General features: G+C 38.9%; 1 protein-coding gene across 3 annotated transcripts in view; it reads left to right on the forward strand.

The window, feature by feature from the left end:
- CDK8 (cyclin dependent kinase 8) overlaps positions 1–20669 on the forward strand; it is a 68793-nt gene that overhangs the window by 16162 nt on the left and 31962 nt on the right. For 2 of the 3 annotated variants that reach the window (XM_066544847.1, XM_066544848.1), the window contains exons 2-4: positions 3725–3800; positions 14675–14785; positions 17856–17996. In XM_066544847.1, coding sequence (XP_066400944.1) covers positions 3725–3800; positions 14675–14785; positions 17856–17996 — 328 coding nt within the window. Of the gene's footprint in view, positions 1–3724; positions 3801–14674; positions 14786–17855; positions 17997–20669 lie in introns of those variants that run through there. The other variant, XM_066544849.1, reaches the window with a different exon arrangement.

Here is a 20669-nt window from a genome sequence, read left to right on the forward strand (position 1 = left end):
AGTTTACACCTCTGATGTTAGTGTTGTCCCTCTGAGGATTTTCCACAAGGTTATGTAGTTTGCTCATTCCTACAATAAGTACTGCTGTTGTCAGCAGCAGTGTACAAAGTGAGTTTTCTTATTCTTGCTGCTCTCATGCTGCATGTTACTGCTGGGGAGCACCACAGAGTTGAAGATACCAACCTATTTCAGTGCAGGAAAGTAAGAATAAATTGGTAGGAAAATAAGTTTGCAGATTGACCAGCTTCTCTAAGCCTACTGGTAGGTGGAGGAGCTTCTGAAGTTACTTAATGTTTAAATTCTAGGCAACAGGGAAAGAAAACAGATTTTTCCCAACATGAGCTCTCTGTTAGAAGGAAGAAATTCAGTTGAATTGAGTCTTACTGTGCCCTTAAAGTACAGCCTGCTAAGTGGCCCATTTTGTTACTCACAGTTGGCTGTGGAAGATGTTTATAAATGGGACTTCTTTCAACTTTTTTTTCTTTTTACTTACTGCTTTTTTTTTTCTGTTTTGTCTTTGAATGTCTCTTTATCTTCAAATATCTCTTTATTTTCAGAGAAGGAAATTGCCCATGTCCCAAAATCATGGAGAAGCCTTGGGCTGCATTATGATTCTAAACAGACTATTGGCAAAATATTTTTTTAACTTTTGTAAAATAAGCTTGGTCATGGTGTTTGGCACTCCTGCAGACTCTTACCACTCCCTTTAAAAAGTATTCCCCCAATTTCCTTTGCTCTCAAAGAATTACATTAAGTTTTTCAATAAAAATATCACTTGGCTTAAAAGTAAAAGTAGGATATTCCTACTCCTGTAAATAGAAAAGCTGGTATTGGGTTTAGTTGGGTAATCATGGTATTTTAGCAGCCTCAGAGTAGAACATGTTAGGAGTGGGTTAGGAATTGGTTTATTGCTTTGTATCTCAACTGCACCAGCACAATTCAGAGAATTTAAGTCTTAGAAGTCTTTGGTTATTTTTTTCCTCATTCTGGAGTGGAGTGCAGCATGGTGCTAAAAAATGTGCTTTATCCCTGAACTTAATTTATTTTCCTTCTTTTTGCCATGCTTATATTTCTTCTAGACTGCATGGGTAGGCTGAGGACCCAGCAGAGGTCACTTGGTCTGGGTTCCCACATGCAGCAGCTGGGCAGAGCAAAGCAAGGGAACAGCAGTTCATTCCCCACAGCCCTGGGTCACTGTGAGGGCAGAGCAAGATTGGGCTTTGAAGCTTTTGATTTCAGCTCTTAAAATGGCCTTTAATATGAGAAGATTAATTTTTTCAAGGACTTCATTGATTGCTTTGAGGAGACCAAATGGTGTGTTCTTTGAGCCACCCTGTTGAATTTCAGCGTTAAAGCCCTGATTGTAAAAGAGTTAACATACACAGCTGAAAGAGTGTTCTTCCAGTTTTGTTCTAGGAAACAGCTGAGGGTTTTTCCCCCTAAAAATTCCTAGAGAAGGTCTGCCATCTGGTATGGAGAATTTTAGTCCAGATTTAATTTGGCAGAAATTTGACCAATTAAAAGTAGTTGTACCATCTTAAGTGTATGGCAGGCTTCATTGTTGTAATATGGCTAGATTTATGGTAGTACCTCATGTTAACACTGACTTGTCCTTCAAAGACCTTGAAATCTAAGCAGATGAGCAACAGGGCAATGAGAAGAACCTTTAGTCCGTCCCACTTTGCTCCCTGTCCTGACAGTGGTGGTAATGCATGTAACAGCAACTGTGTGGAAGTGCTTCTCTTGAAATAGAGATCTCTCCAAACACCTCAAAATGAAGTAGATAAACATGTAGGGCAGTGAGAATAACCTATAGTCCAATTTGTTCTGCTTCATATTTCTGTTGAGTGACAGCTGGATAGCCATTGCTCGCTAAGGCGGGTAGAGGATAAAACAATTTTTAGCTGTGAAAATTTCCCCCTCTTTCTATCAGCAGCATTCGAAATCTCTGTGCTGTAAAGCAGCTTGGGGTTATATTCAGAAGCTGCTTGTGGAGTGGTCCATAACTTCCTTATCCACCATGAGTTTGTGTTAATTTAATCTTAAAATCAAATTACCAAAGATCATCAAAAGATCAAATTGTGTAATTTGATCTTAAATCTGTTTATGCTTTTGATCCCTGTAATAATCTTACATCATGAGTTGCACAGTTCAGTTTTGTGCTTAGTATCATAATGACTTCATGCAACTTGTTTTCCTCTAAGTTGTATAGAGGTATGTACTCTGGGGCATTGTGTAACACCTTGTTTTGGCCACAAGACTTTGTGCTCAGCATTGTCTCTTTCTTTTCCACGCAGGAAATTTTAGGGGTTTATTACATGGAAGCTTCTTAATGCTTCTATCGTTGCCTTCCCTATTCTTTTTTTCTTTTTTTTTGTGTCAAATGCTGTGTATTTTCTTGTCTTTTATCTCACTGCATCCATGTAATTGGCCCCTTACTGAAGTCTTCTCTTGTCTGCTTGCTGTTAGTTCATTCTCCTCATTATCTGTGTTCAGATATTGCCCGTTAATTTCACACTTTTTTCTCCATTCCCTAGGTGGTGATTAATAGGGAAAAGTGTGTGCTTTAGGTAGGAATAAAGCAATTCAAAGTTTTACAAATGGTGAGAACTGGAAGAAACAAGTAGATTGGTTCTCAGTCCTTATCTACAGCTTAGTTTTATGTGCCTTAAGGATGGTTGAATTTCATTTTTTTAGGATGGCTCTTCATGGCTGTGAAAGCTGGAGTCATTAAAAATGAATAAGGCTTCTTATGTAACTTGGAGGTTTGAGGCTATAAAAGTACTCTAAATATTGAAGCAATGCTGTTAAGTGTCATGCCCCCCAGGAGCACTGTGGATGCCTGCCCAGAAGTGGGAATGACAAGCACTCCAGCTCTTAAAAGTTTTGAGTCTTGAGGGTGAGAATGAGAAAAACTGCAGCAAAAGAAGATACTAAATTCTATCTCTTCCTGATTTTGCTTTTGGTAGTTGGAGTTACTAACAGGCTTGCATTTTCAGTAAGTGACTCTAAGGTATATACTGGTTGAAGTACAGAAAGGTCACAGTATTGCTTTTAGGAGTGTTATATACATTTGAACCTAAGCAAACTTTGTCACAGACTCATAAAATGGTTTGGATTGGCAGGGGCCTTCAGGATCATCCAGTTCTAGCTCCCCTGTCAGGGACAGGGACACCTTCCACTGGAATCCACTTCTGGATTCTTCACATTGCTCTAACATCTGGTGGAGATTTTAATTAATCTTGGCAGTTTCAATTGCAGTTTGGTACCTTGGAGAAAGAAAAGGTGCTTTAATGTGACATTAGTTCTGAGCTGGTCAGGAATTCATTAAAATATGGGCGAGACTTACTGTGTCCTAGAGTAATACATTTATGTGAGATAAAGCCCCAGCTAGGCTTATTTCTAGTGCTAATTGTTTGCTGTGTTTTCTTTTTGATAAGAGAAGGAAGAAATGGAAGTGTTAATCATTGCATTTAGAAAAACAAGTTTTTAAGTGATGTCAATCTAATGAGAGCAAACTTATTATTTAACTTTATCAGAGTGTTGTGGTTTGCTTACAGTTTAGCTGGATATCCAGGCATTTAACTAATAAAGAATGAAAAGAAAATAAGATGCATAATTTGCATTAAGTAGAAACTGATGTCTGAATGGTACTGAACAGCTCACTTTGAATTTATGGTGCAATTAAAAAAAAAACAAAACAAATTTCTTTTTCTCTTCACAGAAAAGATGATAAAGATTACGCTTTAAAACAGATAGAAGGTACTGGAATTTCCATGTCTGCATGCAGAGAAATAGCAGTAAGTAACAGTTGTTTTACTTGCAAACTTACTAAAATTATTAATTTGCATGAATACTGGATTTTTTCTGCTCAGTCATGTTATTTTACTGTGGATGCTGTATTTTTATCACAGGGGTATAAAGTAAGTACAAATGTCATGGGAGATTTTATGTACCTGTCATGTATGCTGTCTGAAACTGATTGTTTTTGAGTTGCAACTGCCTGCCTCAGGGCAGATTATATTTAAATGCAGCAGTTTAAAAACACGATTGGCGTTAGTGATTTAAAAGTCACATTTGGTCTGACTTTTAGTATTCAGTTCTCTTTCTAAGGAAATTAGTTCTTACTGGTTTACAATGATAAAAACATTTTAACTTCTATTTAGGTGAATAAACTGAGGCTGTTGTTGCCTTGGAGGCTGTAATACAGCTGTGAATGCTGTTCAAACATTTTCTTTAGTTTTTCAGGTTTACATTTGTATATTTCATGCCTTTAGAAACTGGTGAATAATGTCTGGCTATAGTTTGTGAGAAGCTTGGGAAGAAGTTGTGGTAAACCCGATGTTGTGAAGCTTACCTGTTTGTATGTTCTTATATTTTACTGCTGCTTGGGTTTGTTGTTCTTTAAATGCTTCAAATGAAGTTGCTTACTGAAAGGAAATGTGGCTAACTTATTTAGGGTGTGTGTGGGAAGGGAATAATTTCTTTTCCGCCCATATTCCTCAAGAGTGTAAAACTTCACCCTAAATTTAATTTTCTATGACTGAAGTGAGTACTAGGCTTTCCCACTTAGTCAAATTCCAGTTGGCTTAGTGATGTCAAAAACATTAGTTCTTGCACAGAGATGAACAAGAAGCACAAAGAGTAATCTTTACGAGATGCTCTTTTTGTCCAATGGTGAAAGCTGAGCCCTCTGCTATTGTAGACATCCACTCTGAATTAAAGGAGCAGGAAACAGGGTCTTAAATTTTGTTACTTTCAGCCACTTGGGCACAAGTTTTCCAAATACTGTGACTCAGGCTGAATGCTTTTAGGAAATGTCAGCTACCATTTCAGCGGCATTTGGGATAAGTTGTTGTCTTTCTGCAGTGATTTACCTAAAAAGATTTGAAGAGTTTGTGCTGCTTGAACTTGGCAGGACAAGCCTGGCTGGTCTTGGGGAGGTGTCTCTGCTCTGTCTATGACTGTAATTCAGTTTCTGTGCGTTATGAGAATCATCAACTTGGCTGACAGGCAGCAAGGATTTGGCCTCATTCCTCTTGGGCAGCAAGGTCCCCCAGTATTGATGGAAAAGGTGCAAGCAGCAGGATTGCTTTCTCCATGCTCTGAGCTGCTGCAGCATGTGCCTTTGGAAGAGAACAGCAGTACAACTCAGGGCCATGTGTGACAGGATTGGTGAAGGAAGGAGGGAACACAGTGCGAATACCAAAGATGCCAAGAAAGCAGGTATTGAGAGCACGAGAGGCATGGAGCCAAAAGCAGGTGTAGGGATAGAAGGAGAAACTTGAAGCAATATTTCTTGAGCTATAGTTGACTTTGCTTCTGGTTATGCTTCCAGGCTTCTGACTTGTAATAATGTGGTTAAATTTTCCTGGAGTTGAATTAATAATTCACTATGCACTTTGAATTGGTTTCTTGCTATTCTTTTGATGTTGCTGTTTGAAGCGAACAGGAGAATTTTTTTCCCTCTGGAATGGTGTTATTTTAATTCTGTTAATAGATTTTTTCCACCCTTCTATCAATTAATGTTATAAAAGGAGCAAAATGAACTTCCTATGGAAATGAATCAAATTGATGATGATAATAATCATACTGTTTATATTGATTATGTGAATATGCTACTGAGTTAACCAGCAGTATTATACCCTGTCGTCTGTACAAATAGCTAATAAAATTATTTGTTGTTGTACTTAAAAAGTCAAGGCTGCATGCCAGACTTTGTTACAGTGTGTTCTGGACTATCCAAATTAACGTCAATGCGTTAAGAGCATGGTGATGTTAGGAGGAACTAGGATGATTTGGTTTGCATATGAGCCATATCCATTTCAGTTTCTCTGGAGAGCTGAGGCTTGTGTCTTCTACTCTGTGACAGTCTAGGAAGAATGTAGTTTGATATAAATTGCAGAGAAGATCTTCTTTTTACAGCTCTGCCATGGCTTTTGTCTTATGATGACTAACTTCAGGTTTGGAGTATTGAGTAACTTTTATATTTAAAAATGCCCATAACTTATTCTTTTAAGACATCTGTTTGATGCAGACATCTGAGTTGGAGAAAGGTGTAAGAAAAATAAAGTAAGTATTGAAATTTATCAGTTTCAGGGAAAGGTTTCAACTGGGTTAGAGACCTGATTTCAGATGTCTGAATCAGTTATGGGCTGAGCTAAATCTATAACTCAGTTTAAATAAGTGATTTGTTTGGGGTTTTTTTCTTCAATCATTTGAACTTTGATTTTCTTCAACCATCTGTTTACTTGGTGGAGTTAACAGTTACTGTGCTAATTGAATCAATATGTTTCATATCAAGCTAGTTGAAGAGTTGTGTTTTTCCTTATCTTTGCCCCATTCATCCGCCATGGTAAACATTTGTGAATCCTGCCTCTTTTAGAACCTTAACTGAATGTTTGGCTGCTCATATCTTGTTGTCTGCAGATCTGTGCACTGCCTGCTATACTGGGTATCTGTTTTGTGATCTGCAATTTCACTTCTGAGGATTTAAGCAGGCACTAAAAACTGCATGTTCAGCATGCCATGAGCGTAATTTGTGGTAGATGGGAGAGCAGAGAGACCGAATGGTGAGAAGAGTTGTACAAAAATATGCAGAATGTACAAGCCCAAATGATTGATTCCTCGTCTTCTGATTTAATCACGTGGAAGAAAGTCATTAAAGTCTATCCACCTGGAATAGTGCAGCAAATGCTATTTCACAGTTCGCAAAGCAGGAGAATTCTTCAAGGCTGTAGAAAGCTGAAGTAGTTAACCAGGCTTTAAATAGAGCTTCAGGATTTTGGCTTGGACAGTTTCCTATGTAGAAGTCCTAGCTTTTGAAGCATCCAAGTCGCTAGCTGAAATGTGTTATGTTGATTAGTTTTTTTCATTCAGTTTTAGCAGGTTTGCAAGTACTTTGCTTGCATATGCTTCCTTTGGCTAGCGAGGACTTGGCTTAGGCTGAGGTTTTGTTTGGGATTTTTGTTTTGTTTAGTTGAGGGAGCTATGAAGGTTTTGGGTTTTTTTTTTTGTTTTTTTTTTCTTTTTACCAGTTTTCCATGTAATTTGTTTATTGGTGCCTGGTTAGGTCAACAGAAGTACCTGATAGCATTAATTTTTGTCTTGGCTCTGAAGAGGAAGTTGCTGGGTATCATAGGAGATGCTTTCAGTGATGGAAATGGTGAAAGTGACAGTGCAGATCTGAGGTGGACAGTGCTGTGCTCTGGCTGTCTCCTGCCTGGGTTGTGTCCTTTAAACACCATATCCAGTTTGTGTGAGTTAAAACAGCCTTGAGGCTGCCAGGGATGGAACAGAAAACTACAGAACAATAAGCAGCTGGCTTCTCTGGTTGTTTTTGCTCTTTAGGCCTGCCTTGGAGGCATTCCTAGGATTTTATGTTTCCTGTTGTAACAAGTGCAGGCTGTTATCACAAAAGATGATGTCCTCTGTGTTGGATCTAGCGATAGTGTGAGTGTAGGACGTTCATCTTTACCAAAGGGCAAAAGAGCAGTTTTGTGGAGTGAGCAAGCAGAGTTGAACCGTCCTTTGGATGTGCTCTTACTTAACAGAACTCCTGTGAAAGGGAGAGCCTCTGCAGCAGGCCTGCTCATCTCTGCATCTGCACTGTCCCCATGGCTTTCACCTGGGCTGGAGGGTGGCAGAGGCAGACACAGAGGCACAGCAGCAGGCTCAGCCCCCATGGCAAGGGAGAAGGGAGCTGCTCTTGGTGAGTGGTCTTTACCTGAGTTGACCTTGGTGGAGGAGGCTCCTCTAGAGAGTAACTGGTCCTTCTCACACACTGGGCCTTCCGTGCCCTGGGTGATGACAGTGTCTCACCATTGATTATCAGGTCTCTCTTCCCTCTGCCAGTGGAAGGGATGGAAGAAGGCTGTAAAGGCTCTTTCACAGCCAGTCTGAGGATGACTGTGATCTCTGCAGCCTGCAGCAGCCAGAGAGACTCAATGAGGCAGAAGCCAAAACTGGGTGACACCAGGATTTACCCTCTTCAACACCTTCCCCTGTTAAGGAACAAATAATGAGCTTGCCTGAAGAGATCCTGAACCAGCTGTGTGGCAATGAACCATAGTTGGGTGTAGGTTCCTCAGGTTATGGGTGTTGTCATGTCCCTTCCACACTAACAGTGAAAGCAGTTTCCCATGAGAAAGACCAAACCCTCCTCATGTCTGGGGGCATGTTATGGTTTCCTGGCAATCTTTCCATGTAGTGAAAGGTGACAAAGTACTGAGGAAGACGGATGTTTAATTTTACTCTTTTTGGCATGTTTAATGATTCTCAAATGCTTTAGTTTAATACTAACATGGTATGTAAAATATCAGTTCTGACTGAGTTCTTACCCAGCTACATTACTGATCTGAGGACAGATTCTTGAGAGCTTTTGTGTGAAGGGAGTGTAGCACTGTTTTTAGTTCTGTGACAGTGGAACAAAGATGATGACTAAATGTTGTAATTAGAATCCTTAGGAATCATGTTTTCTGTGAACAGCAGAATTTGTTGAAGCTTGACATCCAGTGTCTGTCTCATCTGGGTTCTTCTCCCACCTCCTTACTTTGAGAGAACATTTAGTAACACTTCTTTTAATACTTCAGATGTGTTTGGAATTAGAAGGTGCTAATAAATATTGACTTGCATGTGACATCACATAAGACTCACTTATTTTAGAAACTGTGAAAGATAAAAAGAAATATGGGGGTTTTTTTCACTGGACATTTTGTGTTGTCAGGCTTCTTTTTTGCACATTTAGGAGTTTAAAAAAAATCAAAAGAAGAAAATATACATCTTTTTTTGAAATTGTTGCTTTGTCTGAAGAACTGGAGCTTCAAAAATGTGTTGTCAGCTTCATAATAAATTCTTAGGGTGAGCAGTATTATAACTTTGTTACAATGCCTTTGTAAGCTTTTATTTGAACACTTCTGGAAGGAAAACAGCATGTACTTTTAGCAGGTACTCTGTTCTTTTTTAGTACTGTGGAATGTCTGACTTGTGAGAATATAAAACTAAAATTGTATTTACAGTGAAGCAAACAGATCTTGAGTCTGATGCAGAGCAGCTAAGCCAGCCTGGGATTTGAGCCGTTGTATAAAAAAATTTGGGGATTGGTTGTTATATAACAAGTTTAAAGCACTTGAGTCGAGCTCCACTGTTTCATAGGAAACTAAGAATAGTGATTTGAAAGTTTTTACAAGTGTTTGTGGCTTAGAATTGGTGACATCTCTCAAGTCATATTCTACTCCTGCTCTTGCAGAAAAGCAAAGGGTACTTAAAAATTTAGCAAGCTACAAGTTAAACTTGTAAGGAAAAGAGATCTCTGAAGGCAGTTTCTGAGTCTCATTCTAGTAATGAGTCTGTGAACATTATTCAGCCTTTAAGCCAAAATTAATCATGACTAATTTGTACCCATTTGTACTTATCATAATATTGTTAGTTAAAATAGCTCTTCTCTTCTGCTCTCATTTTAAAGAGAGAGATAGAGACTGTTTCTTCTCTGCTTTGTTTCGGCAGGCTATTAGCATTTTGTCTTGGCTTGCTGCTTTTCTTTGAGCAGTAGGCTCTCCCTTCCTCTGGGTGTAGGCTTAGGCTTTCTTTGTCCTGTTGCAGTTGGATTTAATCTTCCCTGAATGGGTCAGAATTACACATAATGTTTCAGGTAATGGCTTATTGCTGTCTATACTCATCTGTTGTAGCAGTAATTCCACTGGCACCTTACTTGTTACAGGATGAGTAAAATTTGTCATTTCTCTTTCCAGTCTGAAAGTTGCCTTTCTGCATCAACTGCAGTCTGCTTTGTGTTCCAAGGCCCTGCTTGCCCATTTTTGCATTTCAAGGCCATGGCATGACTTAATGTATGATGTTTGTTTTTGGATCCCTTGGTGAAACTGATGAGAACCTTTTTGAAGCATGAGATGACAATTAGAGTTGGAATTTATGCTATCAAACTAGCCATGTAATGCAACAGTGACTTTTGTTTAAATGAGTGTTTGGTTGATACTGCCAATGGTTTTGTGTGTAGCCAGTTTTCTGACTGTCCTAGGGCTTGGAAGAGGTGCTGCATGGCACTCAAAGGAAGGCGGTCAGAGCAAGAAGCTCCTTTTTCTAAGATAGCTGATGTCCTGACATAGGGGAGACTCCTGGGCTGGGTTACCTGGCAAACTGCTCTAGCAACTGTGCTCTGTTAATGGATTTTGGAATCATTTAGGTTTGGAAAGACCTGTATCAAGTCCAGCCACTAACCCAGCACTACCAAATCCAGCACTAAACCATGTCCCTCAGCACAACACATCTGCATGTCTTTCAAATACCTCCAGGGATGGTAGTGCAGCCACTTTCCTAGGCATCCTGTTCCAGTCCTTGACAAGCATTTTGGTGAAGTAATTTTTCCTGATAACTGATCTTAACCTTCCCAGTGCGACTTGAATTATGGAAGTCAGCATGGTAGTAGTGCAAGGCTGCATTTGCAGGTTAACATTCCCTGTGGACCACAAAGGTTAGCAAGTGTCAAGAGCAGGGGTGAAATGCCACTTGCAGCAGAGCTAGAAATCCTCACTTACGTGAAGAGGGCTTTGTCTTGGCTTGTGAGAATTGTTGCAGTCGTGGAGAGCTTCACAGGAAATTTAGGAATATCACCAGAGGAAGCAGGTCATGTTCATAAAAATTGTGCTGGCTTCAGCTCATATTTTATGTGAAAGATAATTGTTGTTAGTGCAAGAAAAGATTGGTCTTAGTCATGCTGCAGTTTTCCTGGTTTCCTTACTGCTGCTGTTGATTATTTAATATCATCCTGTTTTACTTCACTTTCTCCTTGTTCCTGAAGCAATTTAACAATTTTATGCATCATTGGGACACTTTAATTTACTGTCTCTCAGCTGACCCGTGGCTATGTGGAATGAGTATTTCTTCATTTCAAGAGGGAGGTGGAGGGACCTTAGTTTGAGCCCAGGACCTGCACAAAGGGATGCTGTTTCCCTTGCTGGATCTTGAACAGTATGAAAACAAGGGTAGGACCAGCCAGCCAAGGGCAAACATGGGCTTCCAAAACTGATGTTATTGGCATCTTTGTCATTTGCTGATTTTCTAGTTCTTTGAAGGTCTGTTGGATGTCCCTTCTTTATAAGGGGGTACCCAGTCTAACTAATATAAGAGAAACCTTTCTGGCTGAGGAAATAGATTTGAATCATCATATGTTATGCAAATAAAAAGGAAGGCAATTTACTGAGAGCCAAACACATCATTTTTGTCTGCTTTCTTTTTGTGTTCTACAGAACTGAGCTAGGATAGACAGAAGTAGTTAGATGACAGTCATTAGGCCAAAAAATACCCTTTATCATTAGGAGGCATCATAGTGATAGTCAAAGCATGTTTCTTGCAGTCTGCTTTGTCTGAAGTGTCTTTGTTTGAACTCTGTCAGCTGCTGGACACAAGTCAAGTCATCTGGTAGGAAAGGCATGTGGTTTATGGGCTAGAGAGGCCTGGTTCATGGAGACTGAAGTTGCTGAAAATGCTCTTTGCAGCCCATGTGATATATTATCATCTGCATGAGCTGTTTCAGATACTTCAGAGACAGTGTTTGCATTTGTCACTGTGAACATTTCAACCTTTCCAAGACAGTGATTCAGGAATCATCTGTCGCACTGCAGCAATCATTTCCTTATGCTGATGGATTTGCTGATACATGTTAGCCTTTCTGTTTACTGGGTTGTGGCTGGCTGGCTTTGACTGAACCCATCAGGTTTTTTAAGCAGACTGAAAGAATGTGGATTTAACAGTTATTCAACACAGAAGGCAGAGGCAGAAACCAGCAAGAATGATAAACTAAGTGCACAGATGCACAAACAGGAAGAGGTGCTGCCAGTGACAGTAGCAAAGGCCAGAACTCCTAACACAATGGTGATGGGCTGCAGTAGGAACTTCTCAGGAGTGCTCTTGAACAGTGAGTGTCAGCTGGGACTGATGAGAAGAAAAGAAGGTTGCTGTGGAATTTTTAGGAGGATAGTGGGGATTTTGGGTATTTGAGAGGATTGCTGGGATGTTTAGAGGAAAAATAAAAGGTAGGAAGGGGAATGATCAAGGTGGAGTGGTGAGGAAAAAAGCAAAGAATGCTGTCAATCTAAGTCTGCAAAGACTACCTTAGAACAAACAAGGGAGAATTCCATCTATGTTACTTCACTACACAGGCAGGGAGCTCTTCTGCTGCATTACTTAAAGGTTTCTCATATTTGTGTCCAGCTTTGGTGATAGGTTTTCTGTGTGTTCTCCAAGCTGAATCATATTTCATGTGAAGAGGGTGGATTTTTTTAGGTAGGTGATAGCTGCTACCTCAGGAATAAGGAGTAGGAGAGATTTAAAATGGGAGCAGACAAAAGGGAGCATTACATTATTTTTAAGAGCTCTGACTAGTATCTGCATCTTTCATCAAGGAATATTTTGTTGTATCTGGTACAGATGTGTCCATTAGGTCACAGGAAATACAATATTTTTGTATGGACACATAGTTGCTGAACTGTCATTTAATCTTCTGGTATAGTTAATTAAACTTTTTAGCATAAATTTAATATGTGAATTTATGCTGATTAAAGAAAAATTACTTTGTTTTAAGGGCTGGCACAGTGTATTCTTAAACCCTGCAACATCATTCACCATTGAGAGACTGGTCTTTGATGCTGTGCTGTGCCTGTCTTGCATGCAGTTAATCTTCTCCACACCAGCTTGTATGGTGGAGTGTGTTGAATTTGTGACTAGAGCAGTGCTGATAAGCCAGCAGTGCTTTGGCTTATCAGTGCAAAGCCTGTGCTTTTGCTTATAGTGTTCAGGCTTTCTATGTGTCCCATTCCTGCCCCCTCCTCTCTTTGCATGGAGACTGGCTGGGCACCAGTTCTCTTGTGGGAAGTTGTACATGATTACCTTCGCATTGCTTCTGTTGTTTTTTGTTGTGGGTGTGGTGTTTAATTCCTCTTTCTTTCACTTACTAAACTGTCTTACTCACAAATTTTCTTGAATTTTTGTTCTTCCATTCGTGTCTGACTGAGAGAGGTGAGCAAGTGGCTCTGTGGGGTTTAGCTTCTGGCTGGGGTTAAATTACTACAGGCGATCCCCACCTGTAATTGATAAAAAAGTGCAAATAAGCATTTCTTGGTTTTTCCCATACTGATCTTACTCTTTCTTGGAATTACAGGCATTTAAAGAATTCCATACTTCTTGTAGATCCTGCCTTAAAGTGCCTTGATGTAGTGCTTTTACAAATCCTAGAGTTTTACCATGCTGAAACTCTACAGCCTTCTGCATTGATTTCTATTTCTGCTTTGTCTTCTCTACGCTATCTCCCTGTTTGATCTTGTACTTGAGGTAAAATTTCTGTGGGTTATAGGTCCTTTTTTTCCAAGAAATGGCACACTGAAGATTGGTCAGTGAGTCATAATGCAAGTCTGTCTCAAATGAAATAGGAAAGAAGGAAACAAGCACATGTATATATACTTCCACTTTACTATCTCAGTAGCAGCTAAAATTTTAACACTTATGACAAAGGTATAAATAGAAAAGAATGATTTTTTTTGTTTCTTCTTTTATGTAGTGGGAAAATTATATTTTAGTGGAAATAAATTGTCTCAGAAGTAAATTCTGTATTCAAAGAGTAGTTTAACTTTCTCTTGGCACTTTTTTAAAAAATTAAAAGCCCTAACCATTCCTTTTAGTGAGAAATGTCATCATTTTTGGCACACTGAACTGGCAGGAATTTGACTAGTCTTGGGTAGTCAAACACATTTTGCTTAGCTAAAGCTTTTTTTCTTTCTTAGCAATTGGATGAGTACAGTATGATTGTAACATGACCAGTAGACCTCAAATAGACTGATGCTGTCTGCATTCAGTTGTTGTGCTGTATCTCATCTAATTTTCCTTTTGCTGGGGTTCAGACTGTAGTTTCTGAAGCAGCTGATCTGGTTTAATGGCTCACTGCTGCTGAAAGAAGATCCAGGTGTGTCCCTTTGCTAGGGCTGTCTCTGCTGTTAGTACTCTGGTTTATTTCAGCTCAAGAGCTCTGTACCAGCTTACCTTTCGGCCTTTGTGCATCCAGAGTAGTTTTCTCTTGAACTGGGTGCTGTTTTATGGGTGGCTTCTGTGAATGTACTAACTGGTGTAGTCTTGTGGGTGTACTAACTGGTGTAGTCTGTGTTGTGGTCCAGAAGCTGGACCCTCTTCTGTGGAGAGTGGTGACCTTGTAGATCAGCAGAGTCCACCTTACAAACCACATCTTGGTTTAGCTGACTGCATTAGCAGGCTCTACATCAGCCATCCCATTCAGTCTCAACTGACTGCAATGAAAATGCAACTTTTTCAGATAATTGGAATTGAGGAGAAAATGGGGTACCCCAAATAGGACTGTCGAAGATTACAGCCTATGCTAAAGGGCAGATGCCACAGCTGGCTGTTTGCAGAGTCATCTTGGTCCTGGATAATAATGAGGTTTACATAGAGTTGAGCTTTTAGAAAATGAGTAGGAAATGAATGCCCTGAGGGGGTTATGACCTGCTTTCAGCTCTGGTTTGAAAGTAATGACTGGTTCTTTCATTAAAAAAAGTGGTTTTCTGTGGCTTGCAGATTTCAGCTTCTCTTGTTTGTGTTCTAAGTATACCACCTCTGGATGTATGTATATAACTGTTGTGGACTTTTTCTTTTGCAGTTGCTGCGGGAGCTCAAGCATCCAAATGTCATTTCTCTGCAAAAGGTGTTCCTTTCTCATGCTGACAGGAAAGTGTGGCTTCTCTTTGACTACGCTGAGCATGACCTCTGGGTAAGGTGAATTGTTTGTAGGTACCAGGCTTCGAGTTTTAATTGCAGCAGAGGGACAGTGTCAGGGGAGATGCATAAGTTTTAAGCACAATATAGCTGTTTACTCCATGTTTGTTGGAAGCATTTCCAGTACTAAAGGAAAAGCGATGAAAAATGTTAAGTAAACACACCACACAGTTAAACCTGTGATCTCTTTAAGAAGATAAAAAACTGCAAAAAATCTGCAGAAATCAGCTCTCAGTAGCTAGAAGTCTACTTAAATAAATGTAGATATAAACCCCTATTACAGCAAAAGTAGGGTGCAGGAAAATGTATTGATTATGCAGGTGAATTCCCTTTTAAAATCTTTTTTTTTTTTCAATAGGACAGTTCAGAGTTTTAGTTGCATTGGTTGTCGTCCATGAATACATGAAATGAGAGTAGTGCCACTGTATATTTAATTCATACATTTCAGTGGGAAAAATTTTTCTCAACTCTGCAGAAATTCCTTGTATTTGGGACGAAAGCTATTTATTCCTAATTGCAAGATACAGCTTTAAAATATAAACCTGTTGGAGGCAAAGTAAATTTGTTTTAAGATACAAACTGAATTCCTCTGTTAACTCAATATTTGTAAGCTTAATATCTGTTTGGAATACTTAAAAAAATAAAATAGCATGGTAAAATGAAAAATACCATGCAGCTGTGACTTCCCTGAAAAAAGGTGGGTGTGCCTCAAATTAATGATGACATACATAAGGAGGATTGCTCTCAATGCTACAAATGCTAACCTCAAAAGATGCTAAGATTCATACCAAAGGGTGCAACAGAAACAATTTGTAATGAAGGAAAATTTTTATGAATGTGTACATGTGAGAATTGCACACTGAATCATGAGTTGGTTTTTTGTCAGCCTGTCACTTAGTAAAAATCAAAACAAAATAATTTCTTTTAAAAATGGTTTTCCTTATAGTTTGGAATCATTTGGTTTGCCTAAGAACTAGTGTGTCAGTTTTCTTTCTGCTAAGCTAAATGAAAGATGTTTTCTTACTGTTAAATGTCTTGGAAGTTTTGATACTTGTTATTGAGGTTTTGTTACCAAAATAAAATTAGAGACAAAAAAAGGTAGCAAACAGCTGAAATGTTGAGACATTCTTAAGGCTGATAAACAGAAACAGCATCATCTTGAGGAAATGGAGTACAGTTGTTTTGTTTTTATTTTAATATGATGGAAAAAATAAGAGCACTCTTTTTTCCACTACTCCCCTGTATTTATGATATGCTGAGCTACTGAGGTCTAGGAATGTTTGAGAGTTTTTTGTTTGAAAATGTCCTACAAGGCTTCATATTTGTTAGGACTATTATTACTATGACCTGTTTTTGTTTGTATTTATACATTTCTACTTTGCTTCATACTTAACCTAAATCACCACAGAAGTATTTCTGTTAATGAAACACTGGTTTGTATGTAACTAACTTAGGAGTGACCCTCAATTTTGAGCTTTATGCTTACATGCATATACCTGTATGAACTCCAGAATTCCCCAGCCGCACCAACTCCTGGTTGTTCACTGTATCTGGATGTGAGAGATTTGGTTGCAATGACTGGACTGGCTCTGTGCCCCAGAGAGCTGGCCATGGATCAAGTGCTCCAGCACTTGTGTATTTAGGACAGCAGGTTTTAAGTAATGCTGGGAAAGGGCTAGATAATACAGAGTGTATTAGAAAAGCCTGGGACAACCATCTGTTTTCCTGCCTGTCTCTGAAGAGCCACTTCTCTTGGTCCACTGTATGAAAATAACATTTATTTTGGAGTTGGTGGAAGTGAGAGGTGAGAAGAGGTAAAACTTGTGGCTCAGGCTGAGGGATGCTTCTGCATGTGGTGCTTGGTTGACACTGCAGGGATTGTCCCATTTTCATCATTTTGCTCTGAATGTCTCCATTTTTACCATTGACAGGGCAGAAATGTGCCTGTTCCTCACAGGAAAGCCAAGCCTGGCTGCCTGAAGCAGATGAGGGCAGGCTGGATAGAGCTGGGCTGCAGCAGGAGAGCAAAGGCAGTTTCCCAAAGGATGTTAGATAGCTGGGTTAGCTAATTGGCACCTGGAATATGAGAAGTCATGAACGTAGGAAGAGCACACGATAGAGGTTTGGTGCCAGGTTTTGGTAGACAAGATCTGGGCTGTTTTGATGATCACACAAGTGCGAGCCATTACAGAAAAAGTGTGAATGTGTTAAGAAGTTTGTTCTAGAAATTGCCTCTGTGTTTGAAGGAGGCAAACATGGAAATGGTTACCATGACTATGGCACACCTTGTTGTTGAACTTAGTGACACCTGGGGCTCAAGTACTAAGACAACACATCCTTTTGGGCTCCTCCTCGGTGCCAGACATCAATCCTTGTGTCTAAATTTAGAATTACTAAAGGTTTTTTTTCTGTGTCTGACTTGGTTGCTGACTTTCAGATGGACAGATTTGTAGACTTGCTCTGTCAACAGCTTCTGTTCTGAGAGTACTGTGCTATAAGGGTACAGTAAATAAAAAAGGAATGAATCTGGGCTTTTGATTTAAATGTATAAAATTTCTAGTACAGTTTGCAAAAATTTCTGCTTGGCATTAGGTCTTGAATGTTACCGTCATTATTACTGTAGGAGAAAACTTAGAAGTAAAATAATGTAGGAGTTAATACACTTGTAATTCTGTGATTTGATGTACAGGATATCAGCCCATCTTAACAAAAAGACTCCCCAAACAAAAATACCTCTAAAACCTGAAAGATCAGTGATCTAAAAGGAAATGTGCTTTGATGGTCATATTGGTGTTGTATTCCTCATACTCTGCAGGGCTTAGCTGCCTTCTGGGGTTAAACCACAGCAAAAACTGATTTAATTTTTGAGAGATTGCTTTGGGATGGTGATCACTTTACTTAGTACAGTATTAATTTTTTAGTACTTGAGGCCCATGTTTCTAGTTTGGAAAACAAATCATGAAAGGTTGAAAAAACCCTAAAAAGTCTGTGTAAGGAGTTGATGGCAATCTTTTCATGTAAACGTTGCACTTCTTTGATTTTCATTTCTTTTTTCCCCTTTGCAGCATATAATCAAGTTTCACAGGGCTTCTAAAGCAAACAAGAAACCAGTTCAGTTACCTCGGGGAATGGTGAAGTCGCTGTTATATCAGATCCTAGATGGTATTCACTACCTGCATGCTAACTGGGTGTTACACAGGGATTTGGTAAGTGGATCCTCAATGGGTTTTAGCACTGGGATGATGATTGAGGGCAAGGGTTGTTTTTCTTAATGAAAATCCACTGGGAAACAAAAGCCTTGGTGCTAAGAGCATGTACTAATAAATATATATTTTTACACTGCAGTCAGACGGCCTTGATTAGTAGAGTGGATTTTAAAAGCTGGCTGTGATCTGATATGCTTATGAGATCAAGTGTATCAGATGGCTGTTTATGTTTTTTGATTTTCTAAATAAACTATTTTAAATGGGTTATTTAAGTAACAGGCACGTTGAGGTACAGAAAATGCCTCTGGTAGTATCACTGCAGGCAAGATAAATACCTACAGCTTTGGTGTAGGTGGGGGAGAATGACTGGCTGTAAGAATTGCTGAAAAAAAAGATTTTTTTCTGAAATTATCAGTTCAATGTAGGAAAGTGACTTTTCAAAGCCATTATTGTTTCCTAATGTTTATAATCTACCAGCAATATAGCCACACCAACTTTAGATGATTTCTGCAAGTAGACTAATGTTTATTCAAACTACAATATAAGGAAAACATTTTTAACCTGAGTTAGTGTCTTTAACCAGCAAATTCTTTTCAACTGGTGAATCACACCAATTGTTATATATTTGCCTTCAAAACAGGCCCACAGTAACTGATCTTTTTTGTCTGTTGTCTTGAAATTGGGTAATTTCTCTGATCCACTTGTCTGTAGCTCTTACTCTTTGATAGCGTTCTTTTTTTTCAATTTACTTCTAAGTGTACCACTTATATATGATACTCTTATGCACGAATGAAATTTCAGTAATTAAAAGTATCATTAGTTTGACCTTTCATTCCTATGAGTCAGTATTGCCAGTGATATTCTGTGTTTGGTGAAATAAGTCTGGCTTCCTTGCTACTCCTCCAGAGTCAGTTTTTGTCTTTGAAATAGCTTTAATAGTGTTCCTGGAAATGTGGTCAAGGACTAGTTTTTTGGACATCTATTTTCATGCCTGATAAATGCTTTTACAGAGTACCAGTTTCTCCATTTGGTTGGAAGGCAAAGTTTCCTTGTACTTCGATTCTGAAAATGCTATTTATCCCTCTGATAAATAGCATTTTCTGAATTGAAGTACAAGGAAACTTTGCTTTATTGCAGTGATTGTGTGGATGATTTTAATTTGCTCCTGGTTTTAGAAATGGAACAAAAGCCTCAGCACTGAGGGGAAAAAATCAAAAAGACTCTGGTGGCTTTGTCATGACTCATGAAGTAGTGGAGCAAAACATAATATAGAAATACATAGTGCATGTTACTACTTAGCCAACTTTATTATATTTTTAAGAGGCATACAGGTAGCAGATGATTTGTCATCAAGAATCTAAATTTTTCTAATGTTTTGCTTTCTACAGTTTCGGAAAATTTATGAACGTGAAATAATGCTTAAAGAAAACCAGGCATATTGTTAACTGGATGGCTCAGGAGATTGGTAATTTATTACAGAGCCTTTCACATCTAGGGCTGTAGCTCAGATACAATTTAGGTTGGCAACTGCAAAAAAAACTACTGCCATCTTATTTTTTGTGAAATGAGTTGGTGGTCTCAGTCCAGCATGAAATTTCCTTCCAGCAGAAAATCCACCATCACAATTGGCTGTCTTTTGATAATCTGAGGAAGAGACCAAAAGCTTGAGGCAGAGACTGAGAGGTCTTCCCACTGGAACCCTGTCAAGCTGTGTTGGTGAGAATCCTGTAAGAGCTGTACAGGGACTGCCTGTGCTGACTTGTCCATGGAAACCTTGGGACTTGTTATTTCAAAACTCTCCAGTTTGAGCTGAATTCAGAAGGCACATGTTTCCTGCAGAACAAAAGACAGAATTGCACCTGCCAATGCTTACTTTCTTTTATCAGGGTCTGGAAATAACCTGAGTAAGAGAAGGGATTCTACTTAGTGTTTTGTCTTGGAAAGACAGGAACCTGGTGGTTAAGATTGAGAATTGGGACTTCTCTAACATTCTGATTCAAAGCAGCATAACTGACATGAATGCTTAGGTGTGATTTTTCTATTCCAGGATACCTGTAACGTTATTCTTCAGGAATATCAGTGTTAGATCATCAGTTTTAACTCCTATTGTGCCTTTAAACGATAGGTATTGCTGTAGTTTCTAGATATTTTATGTTTTCCTGGGTTTAGATAGACCCACAGAGCTGCTGAAGTAACATGCTTGCTTTCATGTCATATACTATATTATAAGAGTGATGGTGCTTGGGGCTGGTAGGAGGCTAAAGAGTATAGTACTTGGCAAAAAAATCTATTATTCTCTCATTGGATAAGGAATTTTTAATAGGTATGGATTATCTATATAATTACCTTCTGTCTAAGTGCAGATTTCCTGGGTTTTCTGTTGGGGTTTTTTTTGTGTGCATTTTTTTAAGACATCTGAGTCGAGTTAGCTTTTAGGTAGCTAATTTTTTGGAGGTTTTTTAAGATTTTGACTTCTCTAATCAGAAACAAAATATGGCATAAACCAACTCCTTTCTTGCTACAACCTGGGCAGTAAAATGTAGCAGCTGTTGAAATCACACAAACTGAGACTGAAATTTTTCTTCACAATGTGGAAATCAAGAAATCTCAACTCATGTAAGGTTTGTATAAAGTGACTGAATTCTGTATGAAACAGTAAAATCTGTTGGAAGA

Source organism: Molothrus aeneus, chromosome 2 (genome assembly GCF_037042795.1).
Source record: "Molothrus aeneus isolate 106 chromosome 2, BPBGC_Maene_1.0, whole genome shotgun sequence".
In the NCBI taxonomy this organism is placed as follows: domain Eukaryota; kingdom Metazoa; phylum Chordata; class Aves; order Passeriformes; family Icteridae; genus Molothrus; species Molothrus aeneus.